Source organism: Artibeus jamaicensis, unplaced genomic scaffold (genome assembly GCF_021234435.1).
Source record: "Artibeus jamaicensis isolate MK-2021 breed Jamaican fruit bat unplaced genomic scaffold, CSHL_Jam_final contig_444, whole genome shotgun sequence".
NCBI classification, from domain to species: Eukaryota; Metazoa; Chordata; class Mammalia; order Chiroptera; family Phyllostomidae; genus Artibeus; species Artibeus jamaicensis.
This window is the reverse complement of record NW_026521831.1, coordinates 774,106-790,888: the sequence shown is the minus strand read 5'-3', so window position 1 is coordinate 790,888 and position 16,783 is coordinate 774,106. Positions and strand designations below refer to the sequence as shown.

The 16,783-nt window shown below is 68.9% G+C and overlaps 1 protein-coding gene across 2 annotated transcripts in view; it reads left to right on the top strand.

Moving 5' to 3' along the window:
* KIF26A (kinesin family member 26A) overlaps positions 1-5,907 on the top strand; it is a 31,526-nt gene extending 25,619 nt beyond the window's left edge. For both annotated transcript variants that reach the window (XM_053666109.1, XM_053666110.1), the window contains 6 exons: positions 191-353; positions 730-3,433; positions 3,941-4,143; positions 4,249-4,269; positions 4,619-4,769; positions 4,880-5,907. In XM_053666109.1, the coding sequence (XP_053522084.1) occupies positions 191-353; positions 730-3,433; positions 3,941-4,143; positions 4,249-4,269; positions 4,619-4,769; positions 4,880-5,061 (3,424 nt within the window). In that variant the 3' untranslated portion in view covers positions 5,062-5,907. The remainder of the gene's footprint in view (positions 1-190; positions 354-729; positions 3,434-3,940; positions 4,144-4,248; positions 4,270-4,618; positions 4,770-4,879) is intronic.
* Positions 5,908-16,783: the final 10,876 nt, after the last annotated feature.

Genomic DNA, 16,783 nt, shown 5'->3' with positions numbered 1-16,783 from the left:
GTCTCGGGGGGACCAGCAAGTGCAGGTTGGGCAGGTCCCGTGTGTTGCCCTGGACTCTTCCTTCCTCATTGTCCCTCCACCTCACCCCCCAAGGCCTGGCTGGGCAGTGAGACAGGCGCTGTGTCTGGGGAGGGGCCCACGCCCTCCCTGCAGCCCAGCCTTGCGCCCTGACCCCCACCCCCACCCCCAGGGACCACAGGCTCACCCTGCTGCTGCGGGAGGCCCTGGCCGCCGCCACCTGCCACACCACCATGATCGTGCATGTCTCCGACGCGCCCGCCCACCACGCCGAGACACTCAGCGCCGCACAGCTGGCCGCTCGCGTCCACCGCCTGCGAAGGAAGAAGGTCAAGGTGGGTTCCCTCCTCCGCCTGCCCTGCCCGCCCCGAGGCCCAGGGGCTTGTGTTCGCCAGGCTTCTGCCCTGCGCTTGGGGTGAGCCCAGACTCCCCGAGCCCTGCCCCGCCCTCCCGGCCCCGCCCAGAGCAGGTGGGCGGCTGTGTCCGAGGCCACCTGCTGTCCCAGCAGGACCGGAGTAGCTCACGGGGCCTTTCCATAGCCTGGCCTCCACCTGCCTGGCCCAAAGGGGAGGCGGTGGGTGGGGGCTCAGAGGGGCTTGGTGGGGCCCCCAGGGCTGGGACGTTTACCTGGAAGCTGCCCGGACCTGAGAGGCGGGGCGGGCGGGGGCGCTGGGGGGACCGACGCTCACCCCGGGCCTGCTCTGCCCTCAGTGCGCCTCCAGCTCCTCCGGCGGTGACAGCTCCTGTGAGGAGGGCTGCGCCCGCCCCGCCGCCGCCCCGCCTCTCTTCCACCCCCGCCCCGGGGCCCGCCTGGCCCCCAGCCCGCCCCGAGACCCCGACTACTCATCCAGCAGTGAGCAGTCCTGCGACACGGTTGTTTACGTGGGGCCCGGCGGGGCAGCGCTGTCGGACCGCGAGCTCACGGACGGGGAGGGCCCGCCGGACTCTGTGCCCATCGTCCCTGCGCTGAGCCGCCGCCGGCCCTCCGGGGGCCCTCGGGACGCGGACCACTTCCGCTGTGGCACCTTCGCGGAGCTGCAGGAGCGGCTGGACTGCATTGACGGCAGCGAGGGCCCCTCGGGAGCCCTGGCCAGCCCTGCCCGAGGCAGCAGGAAGCCCTCCCCACCCGAGGCTGCTGCCCCCAGGGTGGCTGCGGACGCCCCACTGGCTGTCAACGCACCTCACCCCAGCCCCGGCCCAGACGCCCACCGGGCTGCCCCAGAGCCGGATAGCGGCGCCGGACCTGAGCTGCTTGGGCTGGACAAGGCCCCGGGCGGTGGTGGCAGGAGGCCGCTTCCCAGCCCAGCCCCTCCGCCCCCTGGACAGTGGGATGGGGGCCAAGCCCCCACTGAGCCCGAGGGCAGGGGTGCTGATCCCGCAGTCCGGACGCCCCCGGTGGGCATGAGTGGGGTGGGGGGCTGCTCCCGTTTGCCCACGAGGGGCCGTCTGGAGCGGGGCCTGCTGACCACCACAGTGACCCTGCAGCAGCCCGTGGAGCTGAACGGTGAGGACGAGCTGGTGTTCACGCTGGTGGAGGAGCTGGCCCTGGGCGGCCGCCCCGCCAGCCTGGCCAGCTTCAGCAGCGACTGCTCGCTGCAGGCCCTGGCCTCGGGCTCGAGGCCGGTGAGCATCATCAGCAGCATCAACGACGAGTTCGACGCCTACACCTCGCAGGCTGCCGGCTCCTCCGGGAGCTCCAGTCTCTGCGAGGTCGGCGCCTGCACCGCCGACAGCCCCCGCCCCGCGCCGCAGCCGTGCTCACGGGCCAGCCCGGACCCCCTCCGCCCCGACTCCCCAGCGGGGCCCAGCCCTCTGCGCCCCCGGATCCCGGACAGCTCCCCGGGGCACAACTCACCAGACGGCCTTGGCGCTGTGGCTGTGGCAGCCACCGCCCGAGTGGGCAGGGAGCCCCAGGCCACGTCCCCACGCAGGGCAGCCCCTTTGCAGACCATCCACTCCAGCCTCCCCCGGAAATCCAGGACCACTGCGGCGGCCAGTTGCCCAGGCGGCCCTCACCTGGCCCTGATCCCACCTGGCCCTGCGGGGCAGTTCGAGGACCCCTGGCTTCTCCAGGCAGATGGCCGTGGCCCCCTCCAGGTGACCTCTGCCAGCAGGTCCCCCAGCCCGGCCCCGGTGCTGGCTTGTGCCCAGAGGGTGGTGGATGGCTGTGAGGTGGCAGCCAGGGCGGCCCCCGCGCCGGAGGCTGTGGCCCAGGTCCCAGTGCTGCGAAGGGGGGCCACCACACTGGGGGTGACCACGGGGGCCGCGCCCTGCGGGCATGTCCCAGTTGAGTCAGAGGCCTGCTTGGGTGGCCCGAGGGCCACCTCCAGCAGCAAGAGGAGTGTGGGCCCCCGGGGGGGTTTGCTCCTGAGGCCTGGCGGGTCGGCGCCCCCAGCCCCGCCCGTGCGCAAGTCCAGCCTGGAGCACAAGACCGGCCCGTCGCCCACGCCTCCTCCCCCCGGGGGTCTAGCCTGGCCCGGGGCTGCTGCCCCCGTCCTTGGGGAGGAGGAGGCCAGGCCCAGCGGTCGGGCCGATCACTCCGTCTCCAAGGCCACGTCCAGCCTGAAGGCCCGAGCAGGGAAGGCGGAGGCCGCGTACCGGCCTGCCGCCCACGGCTCTCTGGAGCGGGGCGAGGGCCTGGCCCCCGGCAGCGGCAGGGCCAGGGAAGCCGGTGGAAGGCCCACCCGGGCTGTGCCTAGGTTGGGAGTGCCACCCTCCAGCCCTGCACCCGGGCCTGCTCCCGCCTACAGGGGCAGCCCTGCCAGGGGTGTGGGGGCCCCTAAGCCCCCAGCTGGTGGGGGCAAGGGCCGTAGCCTGGTGGGTGGCGGGTCAAGGGCTCTGGGCCCTTCTGCAAAGCCTCTGGCCCCTGCGGCAGGCCGGACACCCAGCGGTCCTGCAGCGGGTCCCAGGGCAGCACCTCGGGCCAACCCTGGCATCGGGGCCAAGGTCAGCCGGGGCACCATCATGGGCACCAAGCAGGCCCTCCGGGCCGCCCACAGCCGCGTGGACGAGCTGGCGGCCGGGGGCGCCCGGGGCAGAGGCGGCCCCTCCTGGGGCTCGGCCGACTCGGACAGTGGCAACGACAGCGGCGTGAATGTGGGCGAGGAGCGGCCCCCGGCCGGCCCCCTGCTGCCCTCGCCCTACAGCAAGGTGACAGCCCCACGGCGTCCCCAGCGCTACAGCAGCGGCCACGGCAGCGACAACAGCAGCGTGCTGAGTGGGGAGCTGCCCCCGGCCATGGGCCGCACGGCGTTGTTCTACCACAGCGGCGGCAGCAGCGGCTACGAGAGCATGATGCGTGACAGCGAGGCCACTGGCAGCGCCTCCTCCGCCCCCGACTCCATGAGCGACAGTGGAGCCGCGTCCCCGGGCTCCCGCGCCCGCAGCCTCAAGTCCCCCAAGAAGAGGGCCACAGGTGGGTGGGGCTGCCTCCCTGGACACACCCTCCGCAGCTCGCAGCTCGGAGGTGCCTGGTGGCTGGGCGTGACCTTGGGCAGTCCTGTCGGTGCACCCCCCATGGTTCATAAACATGCCCTGGGTGCACCCCTCTGCCGGAGAGGCTGGTCTCCATCCCCGCAGGGTGGACAGGCCAGGGCTGGGGGCCAGGGACCAGCTGCCTGGAAGCCCCCTGCCTTCATTCCCTGAACCTCCTGTCTCTGGGACCGGGCGGGGTGGGCTCATCCTTCATGCCGTGTGTGGTTGTGAGGCCCCGGCCGTGGGCTGATGTGCAGGGAGGGGCTGGCACACTGTTGGGCGGAGCTAGGGTGGGGTTGCAAGCGGGGAGGTGGGGGCCAGGCTGAGGAGTCTGCCCCCGCCAGGGGCTGGGAGTGAGGGTTGGTGGGCTCCACGGGGCAGTCGTGGTTCGGAGCCCGTGCCCTTTCCCCCGTCCGGACCCCGTCATCCAGCGCCCGGCTCTGCTCAGGTCTGCAGCGGAGACGGCTGATCCCAGCCCCGCTGCCCGACGCTGCCACCCTGAGCCGCAAGCCCAACCTTCCTGGGCAGTGGGTAGACCTGCCCCCGCCCCTGGGAGCCTCGCTGAAGGAGCCCTTCGAGATCAAGGTGTACGAGATCGACGACGTGCAGCGCCTGCAGCGACACCGGCCGCCTCCTCGGGCAGAGCTGGAGGTCAGCGAGGGGGGCAGGTGTGGGGGGGGGCCCTGGCAGGGCAGGGGCTGCCCTGGGGGTGTGGCCGGGCAGGCCTCCGAGCTCACCCTCCCCCCTTGTCCACAGCCCTCCCAGGACGTGGAGAAGGTAGGGACTGGCCCTGCACCCGCGGTGACCCCGATGCTCCCCTTGGGCAGAGAGCGGGCGGTGGAGAGGTCCTGAGGCCGCCCCTGTTCCCCGGAGTCCCACTTGGGGGAGTTCCCACCACTGTGCCCACCCATCCTGGGCCCAGGTTCCACACTGTCGGGGTGCTCGGGAGCCCCACCTGGTGCTGCACAGCCTGTGGGGCCCGGCGCCCACTCCTGCCCACCTTCGAGGCCCCCTGCGTGTCTGCCCAAGCCAGTAGGGTGGAGGGGCTCCCGGGCAAGGCCAGGGGTGGCGGGAGCCGCTGGGAGTCCTCCATGCCTGGGGCCCGCGTGCCGTCCCCCATCCCCAGGGCCCAGTGTGCGCCAGCGTGAAGGTGCGGCTGGCGGAGCGTCAGCAGCAGAAGCTCCGAGATGTGCGGGCCAAGCGGGAGCTGCTCTGTGCGGAGCTGGCTGCGACCCAGGGCCGGCTGATGCTGGAGCCCGGCCGCTGGCGGGCACAGTGTGAGTCCCCCACCCACAGGCCCCCTGCCCCCCTGCCCCTGCCCGCCCTGCACCCGGAGCCCGGGGCTCCAGGCCGCCGGGCCTGACCAGCGGTCGCGGTCCCTCCCCAGTCGAGGTGGACCCCACGCTGGAGCCCGAGTCCGTGGAGCACCTGGAGGCCCTGGAGCGCGCAACGGCCGCCCTGGAGCGGCACGTGAACCTGTGCAAGGCCCACGTCATGATGGTCACCTGCTTCGACATCAGCGTCACCACGCCAGCCGCCACCCCGGGGCCACGGGAGGTGGACGTCTGAGGCTGGGGACTTGGGGAGGGGATGTGTGGGGCGGGAGGATGGCAGGTGAGATGGACGGTGGATGTGTCGGGGGCTGGAGGGACGTGGACGCAGAGGCCCCGGCGCAGAGCCGGGCGCTCGGAGTGGCCGGGACATGAGGGAGCGGCGTGGATGGAGGGTGAGTGAGCGGGAGGCGAGGGGACTGTCCCCACCCAGACAGCGACGCAAGTGCCTTTGACCTGGACGAGGACTTCTCTTCCTTGTTCGTTTGGTGCTGAGAACACGAGCCACCAGCAGCTGGAGGCCGGCCTCGTTCCTCGGGGTCCAGGCATCTGACACAGCAGGTCTGGGCAGCTGCGGCCGGGCCCCCGGCCCCTTTCCACCCCCAGGATGGCTTTCCTGGGCACGGGATGCCCCGACCTGCTCGGTCCCCAGGACACGGGAGGGCAGTGCCCGGGGCTGAGCCCAAGCCACACAGCGCCTTCTTCTGCGGCAGGAACTCTTACCAAAACCACGCGCAGAAACGAGAACTGACACACAGGAGGGGTTGCAGGTTTTGGCAGGTCTTGTCGGGTGTGTATTTTTATACTATTTTGCCTACAAGTGCGGCATTTGCAGCGGGAGTTTGAAAACAAACGGTTTATGTTTCTACAGTTTTCTACGGAAGGTGTCCCTCCGCTCTTTCTGGGGGACGCCCTGGGCGGGAACCAAAGGGGAGCCTGCTGACGCTCCGTGTTCCCGCCTCGGCAGGCTCTTTTCGACCACTGTGCGTTTTTTGGGGGCGTCTGCATTTTTGTACAGACGTGCGGACGACATCCTGCCGTGGCTCTTACTTGTGAATAAACGGTGCATCGATCGTCCTGTGGCTCTGAGTCGCCGGCCACTCTGCCCTCCTCTGAGGGTCCCGAGGGAGGGGGTGGTCCGGGTGCCCTCAGGGATCCTCCGGCTCCCCCTTCGCCCCCCAACCGCCTTTTGCAAGAGGTAGGTGTGTGCACACCGCAGGCGCTTCAGGCTTCGGGTCCCGGAGCCAGCGGCAGGCCGCCCGGCACGGCTGGCCTCTGCTGGGGGCTGGGCCCTCTGGGGGTCCACCGGGGTCCTGGACCCTGGTGTCCCTCACCTGGCGTGGGTAGCCTTCTCGTCTCCGATGGCTGCCGTGGGCCCTTGTGATCGGCGTGACCCAGCAGCTCCACTCAGCCTCTCCGCAAGTCCGGGTCCCTGCTCCTGCCCCACCTGGTCCGAACACCGCACCCGGGCGCCCTCCCCGCCCCGTCCTCCTCTGGCCACAGGCTGCTCTGACGTTGGCCTGGCCCTGGGCACCACGATGCTGCCCACGGCCCGTCTGAGTCCTGTCCCCAGGCTCCAGGCCCCTCAGGGACCCCCAGCCCCTTCCGGGCAGTGAGTGTGGGACTGCTCCTTGGTGGCCCTGCTGCCCCCTCCACCTGGCGGCCACACCTTGTGCGGTCTAGCCCATCCCCCACCCGATGGGGCGCTGGGAGGTGGGGCGAGGTCTGAGTCGGCACTGCACCCCGACGTGGGCCGCGGGGCTGGGCACCAGCGATGGCTCTGGTGAAGAAGGAAGGGGGGAGGGAGGGAGGGGGGAAGGGGCGAAGGACCGAGTCTTCGCCAGGGGGCTCCCAGCCGCGGGCCGAAGCAGCTCCGGGACCCTGGGCACCGATTTCGCGCTGCCTTCCTGGACACCCCTTGTCATCCTCAGATGGGCCTGGTGGCCCCGTGGCCCCCCGTGGCTCAGGCCACAGCCACCAGTGCCGTGTCACCAGCCCCAGGCTGCCTCCTCGCTCTGCTGCCGATGGCACTTGGGCCCCCAGCCTGTGAGACTGGGTGGCATGTCAGCTGGTCTCTGGGAGGACCCTCACGCCCCCAGCTGTCCCTCCCTTGCTGTTCCGAGGCCAGATGCCACCCCCGCCAGATTTGGGGTGGGATGGAGAGATGGATTCTATGTGGGGACATCAGACGTTGGGAACAGGACTCGACATCTGAGCGGAGGGTCTGGGAAGCCCACTTCGTCCAGCCTGCTGTGACCCAGCGTCTGGCTAGGGCCGTGCAGGGGGCTGTGGAGGCCCCTGTGAGCCCGGCTTCGCTGTGAGGGCTGTGACCTTGCTCTCGGCGAGCCCCACGCCGCCTCACTGGGCCTCGTGGGGGCTGGTGTGGGGGCTGACTGGGTGGTCTCTTCCTTCACAGGGAACATCCCCTGCTCCCTCCTGGGCCCCTCAGTCGGTCACTGGCGGGCCCAGAGCCTGCGCCTCCCTGGGGGCCTTCTCCGGCACTGTCCTAGTCTGGCCTCTTGGGGCAGCCGCTGGCCGATCGGGGCCAGACCAACGGGGCTGGCTCCCCACCCTCAGGCACCGGTGCAGGGGTGGCGGGTCTGCTTCTCTGGATGGGAACCCTGCCCCGCGGTGGCCGGGAGCCTGCGCTGCCTTTCACCTGGGACATCAGAGCCCTCAGCCGCATCGTGCAGGCCGGGGCCCCGAGGGGAGCGGCCTAGATGCCCGTGGATGGGAAAGGTGCGGGCCCAGCTGTGGGCTGGGAGGGACCCAGGCCGTCCCACTCGGGGCCGCCTCCTGCTGGCTAAGGTCTGAGAAAACAGCCCCAGAGTGGCTCTGTGGGGCCCTTCTCCTTGGGACCCCGGTGGGGCCGGGGTCAGCCCAGGCCTGGGGGCAGGGGTGGGAGCCGCGGCCTGGGAGCCGGAGGGAGGAACCTTCCCTGGGCGATGGGGGGACCAGGTCCACACTGGCCCGGTGGTGTCTCTCACAGCCGGCCTGCTCCTTGGCAAGGTGCCCTCCCTGTCTCACTCTGCGCGTCTGGCCCACCCCCGCCCTGTGCCCCTGGAGGCCATGTGGGGAGGCAGCGTCCAGCCGGGGTCAGGCCGGGCTGGGTGAGCAGGGGCAGGGCACACGGGGCCCAGGAGGTGTCTGGGACCAGGCGGGCACCATGCGCTTGCCCTGCGGGACTAGAGTTGCCCCGCCGGCTGGCTCCCAGGTGCCCACCTGTCCTGGGTCTGGTGTCCTTCAGGGCCCTGGGGAGCAGCATGGAGCTTTCTGAGTAGGGGGTTTGGGCCCCCTCCCGTGGTCACTGCCACACAGGCTGGGGAGGGGCTGGCAGCCATGACCCTGGAGACGGTGATGTCTGTGTAGTGTGGAGACCCTGGTGTCGGGGACGGGGCACAGAGGCAGTGGGCCTGGCAGGCAGCCTGGGGACCCTGGAGGCTGATCCACACCTCCTCCCTCCTGGGCGCGGGCCTCTCCTGACCCATGTCCCCCGGGGAAGTCAGGTGGGGCTCCCTCTGGGCCTGAGCCCTGCAGGCGTGGGGGCGGGGAAGCCTGGGGAGGCCGAGGTGAAGGGTCCTAAACGAACAGAGGGTCCAGCACCAGTGCCCACCCGCCCTGCCCCCCTCAGGACACCTGGCACTCCCTGAGGTCTGGGGCAGGGGGCCCAGGAGTGCAGTGGCCTCGTTTCCTCCTCTGTCCCAGCCCCAGTCTTCCCCCAGTGCCCCTGGGAGTGCTGTCCTGCTGTCTCAGGGCCCCAGCCCCAGGGTCCCAGGGGAGTCTGGGGCCCTCGGGACCTCCCTGCAGCCCTGGGGTGGGGACCCTGCTCCTAGACGCAGCCCCTGACCGCCACCCCTCACCCCAGCGGGGCACCAAGGGGCCCTGGGGGTGGGGCTGGGCCCTGGAGCCTGCGCCCAGCAAACAGGAAGCTGGAGGGTGACTTCTCCAGACATTGTGCTGCCCGGCGGGACCCAGGCCCCACGTCCACACAGGAAGGGCAGGGCGGGGTGGGCGGGCCCCCCTGGCTGGGCAGGAAGCGCTTCCTCTGGCTGGGCCGGCAGCGGGGGGTGGGGCGGGGGTCCGTGCAGACCCGGAGTCCTTGCACCCCCACTTTATGGTGTGGCTGGGGACACTGAGGCCCAGTTGGGGGACGATCTGTCCACCAGACGGGACAGGGCAATGCTGTGTCCCCTCCCCAGAGTCCCTTGTGGTCTGGCATGAGGGCGGGTGAGGGCACGGGGTTGTGTGAGGTCTCGGGAAGGGCCTTATGGGAGGGGTGGGAACAGAGGGGGGAGCCCGTGGGGAGGGGCCGCCAGAGCCTTTCCGACCAGGCTGAACCCACAGGTGCCCTCCTGGGCCTTCTCCACACAGGCCGGCTCTCAGTGCCACTGGGAAGCCCTCGGGCAGGTCTTCCTCCTTCCCCTCCCCTCCCCCCCTCACCTTCCAAAGGGCCCCCACCCGGAGAAGCAGGGTCAGCAGGCAGCCACCCCCGGCCGCGCCGCGGTGACTGTGTCTATTTCACGGCCGTCTGTCGAAAGCGACTCTTAGGTGGACGGGAAGCTTGTGCACCCCAGGCGGGGGTCCTCAGTCGCCTTGTCCCACGCGAGTGCGGGTGGAGGCCTGTGGTCAGTCAGAGGCCTGCGTTGGGTCCCTCTCATGAGCTGAAGCCCAGGCTGTTCCCGTGTCCCCTCGGCCCGTCCACTGGCTGGCGTCTCGCTCAGGCCTGCCCCCGCCTCCCGTGGCCAACGCCCCCGCCGGCCTGGACTCCTGGGCAGCTGCCGGGCAGCAGGGGTGTAACTTGATACCTCGGAACCGGGGAACGGCGTTACCGCGTTACCGTGGCTGCTGGCGGCCCTTGCAGCTGGCTGGAGTGGAGTTCAAGTCCTGTCCGTCCAGCACAGAGGTGCCTGCCCAGGGCGGCCCAGCCCAGACGAGGTGCCCGCTTCCTGGCCTGGCCCTTCCGCTGTACATGGCTATTCCCTGCCCTCTGGGCTCCCCCTGGACATCAAGCCGCCCTGCGCCTGGGCCTCCTGCGCTGGAGAGTGTGGCCTCAGGGCAGCCGGCCTGGGCCTGTCCCGAGGGGGCTCGGGGCACAGGAACCCCTCATCTCTGAGTAACACCCCCTAGAGGCTGGGGTCTGAGGCCGAGCAGGTCCCCTCGTGGTCACAGACCTCGTAGTCACAGGCCTCGTGCTACCTGAAGGGGAATGTGGGTACAGGAGGTGGCCGCAGTGCTGACAATGTCACAGTAATTGCCAGCATGACCTGGCAGCCTGGCCCAGCCCCGGGGCCAGAGCAGGGGCAGTGACGTCCGAAGAAGCCACAGGGCGGTTCCCGAATGAGGTCACCCCGTACCTGCCTTCACACTGTCATCACCTGGGAAATGCTAGGTCAGCGGGGACACGCCACCTGCCTCCCGGCAGCCAGGCCCCTCTCCTGCCGCCCTGCCACCCTCCTGTCTCCAGGGACGGCCTTCTGCTCAGCCCCAGCAGCTACCACTTCTCCCCGCTGTCCGGGAGGGAAGACGGGGTCCAGGTTAATAACCTGCTTTACCTGCCTCTGAAGCGGCCCCTCTCCTGCCACGGGACCCCTGCACAGCTGGGGGCAGGGACCAGGGTTCTGGGGGCAGGGGGTCGTGCTGGACCCCTGGGGGTGGGTCCTGAGCAGGCCCCCGTCCTGCATCTGATGTCCCCTCCTGCAGAAGGGGGCTCGGCCTGGCTGCCTCTGCCTTGGCCCCAGACGTGGGGGCTGGGCCTCTCTGGTCCCCAGTGAATCCCTCCTGCTCCCCCCACAGTGCAGAGACCAGGCCGTATTTCTTGCTGCCTCTGGGGCGGTGGGAGAGTGGGCCCTCCTGGCAGAGGGGTGATGCTCTAAATCCAGCGCCAACACTGATTTGTGGGCCTGCCCGTGCCGGCGCCGGGCTTGCTGGCATCTTTATGACGCAGGCTGAGCCTCGGCCGCTGCTGGGATGGTGTGGGAGTGATCTACAGCCTGCCCGCCCGCCCGGAGCCAGGCCCGACTCAGGACACGGCTTCTGTTGCTCCAGGAGCCTTAAGATGTAGCTTCAGGGAGGAGTTTTCAGGGGACACATTCATCCGTGGGGGCGTCCCAGCTCCCTGTGTCCAGTGCTGGGCTTAGCCAAGGGGCACAGATGAGAGAGACCCAGGCTTCCTGGGTGTAGGAGGTGATGCCTGTTGGCTGCAGCAGGTGGGCTCGGGGCGCTGGCCTGTGGTCGTTCCACACTGGGATGCTTTTTTCTTTTTTAAATTTTTAGAGAGGGGAAGAGAGGAAAAGAAACATCAGTGTGTGGTTGCTTCTCAAGCGCCCCTTATTGGGGACCTGGCCCACAATGTGGGCATGTGCCCTGACTGGGAATCGAACTGGTGACCTTTCGGTTCTCAGGCTGGTGCTTGATCCACTGAGCTGCACCAGCCAGGCCTCACACTGTGCTTCTGAAAGCAGCTGCCGGGTCCAGCTCCAGTCTGCCTAGGTTCGAATCCTGGCTCTGCCTGCTCACCCAGGAAGGTGTGGCACTGAGGCAACTGGGCGGGGTCGCTGTGCGTGTCTCGTGTTTGGTGGGCACTGCCTCCGTTTCAGTGTCAGGAGCACCATGAGACCCTGCCCCTCCAGGGCGTGCAGGCGCCTCAGTCCTGAGGGTCAAGGCTCAGCCAGGAGCAGGCGGGGCCCAGGGCCCAGTGTGGCCAGCAGGCCGGGCGGGAGGGTGGCGCTCCCGGGCCTGATTTGCTGCACATCACGCTGGTCTGGGGGAGGCTCCGTCCTGGGAAGACTCCAGTGAGGCCTGCGGTTGCTGACGAGCCACGAAGGACAGACCTCGGCAGGAAGCGTGCCTCTCCCAGAAGGCCAGGCACACCCACACCCAGGATCCATGCACACGCACAGACGTGCACACCGTGTATGTGCTCACATGGGTGCACTCACGCATCCACACACACGTGCACATAGGTGCCTCCGGGCACTTGGTGCCCTGGCCCTTTGTCCCCAGAGCAGCTCCGTGCCTGAAGCTGGGCCGGCCAGAGCACCTGGGCCCGGGGGTCAGGGAGCGACTGGGGAGGCAGCTTGAGGTGGGGGAGGGCCAGGTACGGAGGGAGAGAAGGGGGTGGTGGAGGTGGGGAGAGAGGTCCGCCCACCCCACTCCTGCAGGAAATCCCGAGCCACACTCCGGCCTAGGCCCCTGCCCCGCCTTCCTGCCTGACCGCGGGGCTGCCCTGGGTGTCCCCCAGGGCCTGGAGGGAGCTGGGACAACCTCCAGTGCTGAAGGGGGGTGAGGGGCCTTCCTTCAGGTGAAGGAAGGTGTGAGCTCGGAGATGGCAGCTCGCCCAGATGGCAGGCATCCTGCTCTTGGTGCCAATGTATGGGGCGCGAAGGTGGCGCGGGGGCAGGGTGCTTAGACGGTGCAGATGGGCCCACCGCCCGCCTGTGCCGGGCTGCAGGAGGGGGTGGACCGGGTGCTCTCCCCGCTGCCGGGAAGGTGGCCTCCTGCTGCCCCCCTGGAGTCCGGGGCCCGCCCCCTCCCTTCTCCTCCTGTCCGGAAGCCCCTTAGCACCCCCCCAGGCCCGTCCCGCCCCAGGTGTCCCTGCTCTGTTCCTCCGGTGGCCCTCTTCCCTCTACACTCTCCCTCAGGACCACCTCCTTCCTGCTGGCTATTCATGGCCACTCGGGATGCTGGGGCCCCCACACCCCAGATCTTTGGTTCCATCGGCACTTCCATCAGGTCCCTGGACTCCCCAGACCTGCGGGGTCAAGGTGAGGGCCCCCTCTTCCCTGCACACCCTCTCTCACTATGAGACCTTCCCCCATGGTCCCCCCTTCCCCTGCCGACTGGGCCCCACCCCCAGGCTCTCAGCCTCTCTGTCCTGGGGAGGGAAGAGTGGAAGGGTGTCCCTCCGAGGCGTTCAGGCCAGGTGCCCCCTTGTTCACAGAGAACTTTGTCTCGTGAGCCCTGCCTGCTCCTTTCAGCTGGTTCCGGGCCAACACTGTCTGCCTGCTGACCTGCCTCTGACATGGGCCAGCACGATCCCGGGGTGAAGGCCGTGTCTCTGCGTCTCCCACCGGCCACTCTGCCTGGTGTGGACCCCCCCACTTATGGACTGCCTGGCCACAGCCCAGACCCGGTGTCCAGGGTGGGGAGCGAGGAGGTGGGCGAAGCGGGAGGCTGGACTGTGGGGCTGCCAGCCGTGTTTGGGGCTTCAGGTGGCCCAGGGGACATGGATGGCCATAGGCGGACACTGTGGGTGGAGCCGGGAATCTGTCCTTCACTCGGTGGGCCCGGAGGTGCGGAGGTGGGGGCTGTGCTGGGAGCTGCCCCTCCCCAAGCAGGAGTGGCCGAGTTTGCGGGGCCTCTTGTGAGCTGTTGTGAAGCACACTTGTCCTGAAACGCCGTACGTAGAAGAAGGCGACCCGGTTCTGTCCGCTTCCGGGTGCAACAGGCTGAGGGGACCCCAGCCCAAGGGGCTGACTGAAGGGGCTCCTGGCGAGTGAGTAAAATGGCCCCCGGTTCGCCCCGGGGCGAGAGAGACGGGGCAGCAGTGGCCACACCCAGACTCTGTCCTCATCTGCCCAGTGTCCCGGATGGCGGCTGCGGTGTGGGCGGTGCACCCTCCAGGGGCGACCCTGCAGGGCTTAGTGTCGATGTGCTCTGGTGTGACTTGCGTGCACGTCCCTGGCAGTGGTGTTACAGCAGACCGTGTGTGTGTGCTGTTCCTCTTCACCAACGCATCTTGGGCCAGGCGGGAGGAAGAGAGAAGATGGGGTGGGGGGTGGCTAATCAGGGACAGAACTTGCCAAGGAGAAGGGCCAAGAGGTGGGGGAGCAGGCGGGGAGCCAGGGCCCTGGAGCTGGGCAGCGGTGGCATTTCCTGTGTGGACAGAGTGGGGCTTGCTCTGTCCGGTTTCCCTCCAGGCCATCTCTGTCCATCCCTCATCCTTTGGTGTGACAGGGGACAGCCACCAGGACCCCTTTATGGGCACCTGCCCCCCAACAGGCTGCCTGCCTTTGCCTGTCCCCACCGGGCCAGGCACCCCCACTGGGCACCCTGCGAGGAGTGGGCGTCTGGCGTGAGCGTCCTCTGCACAGCTATAACCCGCGTGTCAGTGTGGAGCGGGCAGCACCCAAGGGCTCTGACTCTGGGGGTCACACAGGCCCCCGCTCGCCTGGAGTCGGGTACCTGGAGGGCGAGCGAGGTGTGCGAGGCGTCACACTGTGGCGGAGCCCCCGGGGCACCAAGGGGAACCTGAGCCACAGGAGGGGGGCAAACAGACAGGCAGGGCAGGGCCGGGCGTCGCTGTCCGGGCGGGTAACACAGGCCGGGTGCTGGCCCTGCGCCTGGTGGGGCTCCGCCTCTACCGCGCTGGAAGGGCCGCAGGGCCGAGCTGGGAGCCTTCTGTCCTTCCCTTGCCGAAGAGAGGGCGCGGCTGCTGTTTCCATGCCTGCCTTTCATTCATTCATTCATTCATTCATTCATTTGCTGGTGCGACCCTTGCCCTCCTGGGGCCACGCCCCCGCCCGGTGCCCGCCCACCTAGCCGCCCTCGCTTCCCCTCCGGGGTCCACAGACACCCAGTCGGACTCTCCTGCTTCCTACCCGCGCAGCTCTGCGCCCTGCAGCCTGCCGCGACTCGCCTCATCCCCACTTGTCCCTGCAGCCATTGGCTCAGTGAGCCTTCCGTCCTGTCCTCCGGTCCTTCCGTCACCCACCAGCCGACTCACTCCCCCATCAGTGTATTCATTCACCCACCCGTTCACCCCCTACCCCACTCCCGTCTCACCTGACGGCACTTAGAGCTACTTGGCGCTGGGGCTGGACTGGGCTGCGCCCCGGTGTGAGGCATCCCGGCCCTTGGAGCCCCTTGGCCCACCGGAGGAGCGTGTGTGGGAAGGGTGATCGCAGGGTCTGCGTGGACCACAAGGTGCTCAGGCCTCCTGTGCGCACGGAGCAGGGTTGGGCTCTGCCCCCCCCCCACCTCACCGCACCGCAAGGAGAAGCAGGGGTGAGTCCCCAGTGGGTGGTGACTGTGGCTTCCTGTGTGGTCAGCTGAGGCTGCATTTGAGGGGGTCCCGGCCCGAAGCCCGCCTGCCAGCTGCCCAGCTGGCCGGGCAGGCCCAGGGGGAGGACCAGCCCAAGGCCACTCAGAGAGCCGGGCCCTGGGTGCCACCCTCTGCCCAGAAGGCCAAGAGCTGGCTGCCACTTTCTACTCAGAACAGATGTCCCTGGTCCCTGAAGGAGCCTGACGTGGTGACTGTGTCCTGGGCTCCCTGCCAGGTCCTGGAGGCCTGGCACTGAGTCAGCCTCCCCTACGCGGAGGCCGGGCGCTCAGAGCGGCTGGGTCAGCCGCAGAGGGGCTGCCAGCGTGGGCGACCCTGGGCCTGGCTCTGCCACCTGGTGTGTGACCTTGGGCGAGTCCCCCAACCTCCCTGAGTCCCGGTTTGCTCACCTGTCCCGTGGGGGTGGTGACCACGGGTTTGTGTGCTCACGGGTTTGTGACTCTGTGTGTGTGTGTGTGTGTGTGTGTGTGTGTGTGTGCGCGAGCTGGCGGCTGCCCTCCGGCCTGCGGGACCAGAGTCCATGGGCGGGGCCGGCCAGGCAGTCGGGCACAGTGGCCTGGCCGCAGGCTGAGCTGGCTGGGGCACCGGCAACCTGGCCCCGCGCGGGGTCCCGCCTGCCCTCGCAGGGCCTGCGGAGGGGGGGTGGGAGCCCGGCGCCATCTGTCTCCCTGTGATTTGTTGGGAAGCCGCCGTGTAACTGGTCCTGAATCATGTCCGGGTGTCACGCACGCGTCTTGAACAGACTTCTTCCTAAATTATCTTTTGTGATCCCCGGTGACTTGGCGGCGGGGGCGTGTGTGCCCACCCTCCTCGGCGGTGTGCGGCGGCGGGCGAGGCGTCAATTATTGACACACGGCCCCCTCCTCGCCGCCTCCCGTGGACACTCACGGTCCAGCCCCTCGGCAAACATTGATTCTGACCCGAGTTGCTGCCTCCCCTTAACGTCACTATAATGAGGGATAAAAATCCAATTGCCGCTGCCGAAACTCAATCATTCTTGTGCTCGTTCCTCATCGATCTTTCTGTCCCCAGGTTTTACCATAAATTATTCTATTCAATTAAGTAAACTCGCACATAATGGCGTTTCGCAAACTGAATAATTTATTGACTGTGTTTGGCAAAAGGCTGGTTTGGGGTGGGCTGGGGAAGGGGGGGATTTGTCTGGGCAGAGGCGGGGGGCACGGTTGCCTCTGTCCCGGCTCCCCCCAGGGGCTCCAGGGCGGTGGGGGCAGAGCACGGAGCACGGAGGGGGAGGAAGCTTTGGGGGCTGGGCCCAGGTGGGTTTCTGGAGGCGAGGGGGGCAGCGGGAGGGAGGGGCCGTTTGGACCGAAGGCCTGGGGTGGGGTTCTGGCAGCAGGCTGAGGAGCCCGGAGCCTGACCGCCTTACTCCTCGGTACAGGGCGTCGGCGTGGTTGGCTCGTCACTGCGACCGTGCCCAGACCCGTCGGCTCAGACAGCAGGCGTGTGCCCTGCGCAGCAGAGGCTGGAAGTTGGGGATGGTGGTGCCGGCGGGGTGGACCGCCCTGTCCTTCTGTCCGTGGCCTGTGCACGTGACCCCTGGTGCCTCTCTGTTCAGACCTCCTCCCTCAGAGCCTCCCAGGGGCGGGGCCCCGGCTCTGCCGCACCCCAGGGCTGTCGTCACCTGTTTCTCTCCTTGAGATGGAATTGGGGGTCCCCCCCTCAAGAGCACAAGGCCGGAGGAGGGTGTGGGAGGGCCCTGAGGTGCAGAAAGTGCTGGAAGGCGTGGAGGTGTGTGGGGCGTGGCAGCCCCATGTGGTTGGTGGGTGGGGGGTGGAGCGGTTGGGGGTCTATCGAAGGGCAGGGTGGTGCTTCAGCCTTTCTGGGAGGTGCCTTCCCTGCCCCCCTTTTCTACCGAGAGAGTCCAGCCCCACAAGACAGG